This window comes from Grammomys surdaster, unplaced genomic scaffold (genome assembly GCF_004785775.1).
Source record: "Grammomys surdaster isolate TR1022 unplaced genomic scaffold, NIH_TR_1.0 339, whole genome shotgun sequence".
Lineage (NCBI taxonomy): Eukaryota > Metazoa > Chordata > Mammalia > Rodentia > Muridae > Grammomys > Grammomys surdaster.
Genome location: NW_021604758.1, coordinates 560,152 through 566,177, shown reverse-complemented (window position 1 = coordinate 566,177; position 6,026 = coordinate 560,152). Strand labels below are relative to the sequence as shown.

General features: G+C 48.7%; 1 protein-coding gene across 3 annotated transcripts in view; it reads right to left on the bottom strand.

Annotated features, from left to right (window-relative positions):
* Window positions 1-3,215, bottom strand: part of Ercc1 (ERCC excision repair 1, endonuclease non-catalytic subunit) — a 9,450-nt gene extending 6,235 nt beyond the window's left edge. The window contains exons 1-2 of one of the 3 annotated variants that reach the window (XM_028778666.1): window positions 3,106-3,215; window positions 2,354-2,465 (exon numbers count right to left, since the gene is read on the bottom strand). In XM_028778666.1, the coding sequence (XP_028634499.1) occupies window positions 2,354-2,458 (105 nt within the window). In that variant the 5' untranslated portion in view covers window positions 2,459-2,465; window positions 3,106-3,215. Of the gene's footprint in view, window positions 1-2,353; window positions 2,549-2,847; window positions 2,972-3,105 lie in introns of those variants that run through there. The other 2 variants (XM_028778664.1, XM_028778665.1) reach the window with 2 other exon arrangements.
* Between the last annotated feature and the right edge of the window lie 2,811 nt (window positions 3,216-6,026).

Here is a 6,026-nt window from a genome sequence, read left to right as displayed (position 1 = left end):
TGTTGTGCTTTGTTTTTGAATCAGACTCTCACTATGTAGCTCAGGCTAGCCTGGAACTTGTGACAGTCTTCCTGCCTCAGCATCTCCGATGCTGGGATTAGGTGTTTGCCACCATGCCTGACTCAGATTTCTTTCTTTCTTTTTTCTTAAGATTTCCTTATTTTTATTTATGTCTGTGTGTCTGTGTGTGTGGCACATGTGAGCAGGTGTCTGTGTGTCTCTGTGTGTGTGGCACATGTGAGCAGGTGTCTGTGTGTCTCTGTGTGTGTGGCACATGTGTGCAGGTGTGCGCGCCCATGGAAGCCAAGAGATGGTGTCAGACCCTGGGCTTAATGGTGATTGATTGTGAGCTGTCTCGCATGGAACACAAACCAAGTTTGGATTCCCCTAGAAAAGCAGAAAATTCTTTAAAGAAAATTTAAAAAAACCACTTCAGTAATAGGTATTGATGGCTCATATCTTTAATGCCTATCTCAAAAAACAAAACAAAAAGGTTGCCCAAGCAACCTTAATGGATGTGCCATCTCTCCAGCCTCAGTATTTCCTTTTAAAAGTTTTTAGATTCTTCTTTTACCTGTATTGAGTGTTTTACCTGCATGTATATACATGCACCATGTACATTCTTGGTGCCCTTGGCAGTCAGAAGAGGGCACTGGATGCCCTAGGACTGGAATTATAGCTGACTGTGAGCCACCATGCGGGTGCCAGGGAGCTGAACCTGGGTCCTCTGCAAGAGCAGCCAGTGCATTTAACTGCTGAGTCGTCCCTCTAGGACACCAATTTCTCTTTCTTAAGTGTAAAAGCTTCTATTTCTAGCCCTTGGTGGCGGCCGCACACCTTTAATCCTAGCACTTGGGAGGCAGAGAGAAGTAGATCTCTGTGAATTCCAGGCCAGCCTGGGCTACAGAGTGAGTTCCAGAACAGCCAGGGCTACACAAGAGCAATCGTGTCTCAAAAAACATAGATAGATAGGTAGATAGATAGATAGATAGATAGATAGATAGATACACAGAGCTTCCAATTCTTTTTTTTTTGGGGGGGGGGGGTTCAAGACAGGGTTTCTCTGTGCAGTCCAGGCTATCCTGGAACTCACTCTGTAGACCAGGCTGGCCTCCAACTCAGAAATCTGCCTGCCTCTGCCTCCTAAGTGCTGGGATTAAAGGTGTGCACCACCACCGCCCGGCTCCACCTTCCAATTCTTAAATGTCAGACCCAGGGCCAGGGAGATGGCTCAGTGGTTAGTGGTGCTTGACAATCTGGGCGTGAAGCCTGAAAGTTACCAGGTGGGAGGAGAGAACTGACCTCCACACCAATGCCCTGGCAAGTACACACCGACCACGCTACATAAATAAATGTAAAAACAAAACTAACAGCACGCAAAGGTCAGATCCAAATTCGGGTCTTGAAAATCCAGAATACTCCTATAAAATCCAGAATACTCCTATAAAACGCACAGCTGAGTTTACTGTGGTGAAACACATCTGTAATGCCCTATCACTTGAGAAACAGAGGCAGGAGGATTGCTGCAAGTTTTAGGTCATAGCAAGGCTCTGCAAAGCAAGGAAGAAAGAAAAGAAAGAAAGAAAGACAGACAGACAGACAGACAGACAGACAGACAGAAAGAAAGGCAGGTAAGGTGGCTCAGTGGATAAAGGTACTTGCCAGCTTCATGATCTCAGTTTAATCCTGACAATCTACACAATACAAGGATAAAACCAAGTCCCACAGGTTATCTTCTGACCGTCACAGGAGCTTCACGGCATGCACCCTTATGTGTACACGCACCATAAAGAAATGTTTTAGAGGCTAGAGAGATGGCTTCTCAGTTAAGAGCACTGACTGCTCTTCAAGAGGATCTGGGTTCAATTCCCAGCACAGACATGGAGGCTCAACACTCTTTCCAGTTCTAGGGGATCCAATGCCTTCTTCTGACCTCTGCAGGTCTACATGCATTCAGTCCACAGACGTAAGCACACGTAAAACGTCCACACGCTTAAGATTAAAACAAACAAAAAATTCCATTGCTGGAATCCCAGGACTTGGGAAGTGGAGATGGAAGGAACTGGGTTCTAGGTCAACCTCAGCTGCATATCAATCCCAAGGCTAGCCCAGGAAACACGTGATCCAATCGAAGACCCAAACTAGACAAACAAAAGCCATCACTGGCCACTGCCTAGCTACCAGCCTCTCTCTTAACCACACTGTCGTGCCATTTTACATACGGGGAAACCGAGGATTGCAAAGCACGGCAGGTTATTTTTCCAAAGCAACCTAAGCCTAAACTCACACCGTAGTCCCAGGGATCCCCTACTGTCCCCTTTACTCCCAAGAGCCCCCAAGTCTTCCCCCTTACTCTTGCAGACGGCACCTCGTCTTCCTCCAGAGGGATAACAAACTTCTTCCTGGTGGGTGGTCCTGAGGGCTGTGGCCGACTTTCCTCGTCCTTCCCAGGGTCCATCTGGAGCCTGAAAGGCGCGGCGACATCGGCGTTCGCGTTTCCATATTCCAGAGGGAAACTCGGCTCACAACGGTACCCCACAAAAGGTAGCCTTAGGTTCCAGAAGACCAACCCATGGGCCCGCCCCTTTCCCCTACTCACTCCGGATTGGTCCACGGGCTATAGACCCGCCCACCCGTCTACTACTCCGCACCACACTCGCTCAGGGGCAGTTGGCCCCGCCCCCAGAAGTACACCTGGATGGGTTCGCCCCGCCCAGTCTCGGCCTAGTTTCAGCCTCCGCAATGATTGGCTTCTTCCTCTGCCAATCATCAATGTGGGGTCTCCATCCACCTCCCACCCTGCCCCTCTCGGCCCTATCTCTGGGTTTAAGCACTGCCAAAACTCACTTGCTCTTTCTGGATGCTCAGAAGGAACTACCACGGGGGGTTATAGAGGCGACACAACGCCAGCACCGCCGGCACGGACAGCACGCCTACGGCGGCCAGCGAGACCCCTGACTAGACTCACTTCCTGCCGCTCTGTCCCGCCGCTCGTCTCGCTGCTCCCCAGGGGAGGTAGTGCGGAGTACGCAATTCGTGCTGCTCTCTATGGTCCTGGAGGACCGTAGTGGTTTGGGGCGGATGGAAGCTTGTGGATCTTGGTACCTGGGAGACTTTGACTTCAAGTGGTTCTGTTCCAAGGCCCTCTTGAGCGCTTCTCAGACTCCAGACCTGGCTCAGTGATGATCAAAGGAGGGCGCAAGGGAAAGGATAAAGGAAGAGAGAGAGGGAGGAGAAGGGGGAGAGGGAGGAGGGAGGCGAGATTTCAGAGGACGTCCTCCCTGTAAGTGTGGGTGGACTCAGCCCACTGATACTGACTCACTCATTGTAAGCCGTTCCCCACTTGCATCCCAAGCGGGGACTGCTACTGACAGCTGTGACTTCTTCAGGGCTTAGAGTCCAGTGGGACAATCAGACGTGTTGCTACCCAAACAGGGACAACTCAGAGTGGGCAGGGCCGGGAAGGGAGAGCCCAGAGGACATTGAGACCGGGTTAGGGGGAGCACCTGACCCAACTGGGGTGTCAGAACGGGCTTCCTGAAGGAAGGGACACCTGTGCTCCGAGACCTGGGGCCCCATGGATGACTTAGTATTACTCATTTCCTGGAAGGACAGTTTCACCCCGTTCCAACTTGTAGTTCTGTGATTGCTAAGGAAATAGGACATCGTTTTGTGAGTTTAATGGTCTTATGTATTTTGTGTTCTTGCTCATTTCCTTTGCCCATTGCTTTTTTAAAGATTGGCTCATATCCTTTGCCCATTTTTTTTTTGAAATGAGCAATTCAGTTCAACAGTTTTTAAAATTAAAAAGGGGGAGGAGAAGGCGATGAGCATCTTTCTGTTACCTCCCTTTTATTGGAGTGATGCTTAAAGGTTGACGTTAGTCACTTCCATAGGTTGCAAATCTTTCCTTCGGGGTCATACTTTTAAAATTCTCCATTTTTTTTAAAGATTTATTTATTTATTATATATGAATACACTGTAGCTGTCTTCAGACACACCAGAAGAGGGCATCAGATCTCATTACAGATGGTTGTGAGCCACCATGTGGTTGCTGGGATTTGAACTCAGGACCTCTGGAAGTGCAGTCAGTGCTCTTAACCACTGAGCCATCTCTCCAGCCCCCAAAACTGTTGTTGTAATTTTTATTTATTTATTTTATGTATACAAATACACCATTGCTCTCTTCAGACACACCAGAAGAGGGCATCAGATCCTATTACAGATGGTTGTGAGCCACCATGTGGTTGCTGGGAATTGAACTCAGGACCTCTGGAAGAGCAGTCGGTGCTCTTAACCACTGAGCCATCTCTCCAGCCCCCAAAACTGTTGTTGTAATTTTTATTTATTTATTTTATGTATACAAATACACCATTGCTCTCTTCAGACACACCAGAAGAGGGCATCAGATCCTATTACAGATGGTTGTGAGCCACCATGTGGTTGCTGGGAATTGAACTCAGGACCTCTGGAAGAGCAGTTGGTGCTCTTAACCGCTGAGCCATCTCTCCAGCCCAAAATTCTCCATTTTTGCATGCATTCACCAACGTGTACTCCATTTTCTTTTGGTCTTCGTGTATTGAGAGAGGACATGCCCTAAGGTCATAATATGTCCTTCCTCTGTCTCTATTTTAATGTTTTCCTAGTTGTGAGGTGTGTTCGTGTGTGTGTGTGTGTGTGTGTGTGTGTGTACAAACACATGCCTACGCTGAGAATTCTAGGCAGGAATTCTACTACCTAGCTATGGCCCCAGGCCTTTGTAACTATGATACACAACGAAACTATTAATAGTTAATAGCCAGGCAAATGGCTCACACATTTAATCCCAGCACTAAGGAGGCAGAGACAGACGGGTCTCTGTGAATTCGTGACCAGCCTGACCTACAGAGTGAGTTCCAGGTCAGCCAGAGCTACAAAATGAGACCCTGACTCAAAATTAATTAATTAATTTAATTAAGTTTAATAGTAAGTAAACCTTGATCCTCGGAAAGAAAAAGCTGCCAACGAATCAGAGCGCCGTGCATAAGCCTAGCCTCCAGAGGGCGCGCCTGTACCGTGTGTTCTGTGAACCAGGCGCTGAACCCGAACCTTTGAGAGGTGAGTCCCCAAAGTAAGCCTTAGTTTCTCTACCTGGAATCATTTGTTGAGGTTAAAAGGGTATATATAGTAAGACAGCAGTGAGTGGTGGCAACCACCAGAACACATGTAAACCCAGCATCGAAAACGCTGAGGCAGGAAGTCTGGGGCAAGTTCCAAACTAGCTTGTGTCCTACTTAGTGACTTCCAGCCCAGCCTGTGCCACAAAGAACCTGAACAAAACAAACAAACAAACAAACACCCAAAACCTCTGGACGAATTAGTGTCAACCCCAGCACTGGAGAAGCCGAAGCGAGCGATCTCTGCGAGTTCAAGGGCAGCCTGATTCATTCAGTGAATTCCATATCTGGCAGGGATACGTAGGAAGACCCTCCCACTACCCCCTCCCCATGACAAAAGAGCTAGGGGCTGGAGAGATGGCTCCGCACTTGAGCACTGACTGCTCTTGCTGAGGACTCGGCTCGCAGCATTCACAACCTTCTGTGATTCCAGTTCCAGGGCATCTGACGCCCGTTTCAGAGCTCAGGTGCCAGGTCCACAAAACACACATGCACATAAAAAAATTAGAATTACATGCCATTTTAAAAATAAGATACAAGGACACGTGTCTCTGAATCTCTGAGATGTCAGAGAGCGTGTCTGGGATGCCAAGCTAAGTAAATTCCTAACTCAGTTTCTCCCACAGGACAAAGGAATCCCGTCTTGAATCTGCAACTCTCAACGCTGCCGCCAGAGGTCGCCTGCGCCCCGCTATTAGAGGATTCTCAGACGGGTTGGGAAGGACCACGCGGGATGCTCAGGACCTAGCGGGAAGACCGCGAGCATCCCTGCCGCAGCCAAACTGCAACCCGGCCGCCCACGGCTGTGACTTTGAGTCGTTTGCATTAGTCAAGGGCGGGAAAAGTTCCTCCTAGTTCCTCCTCCTAGTT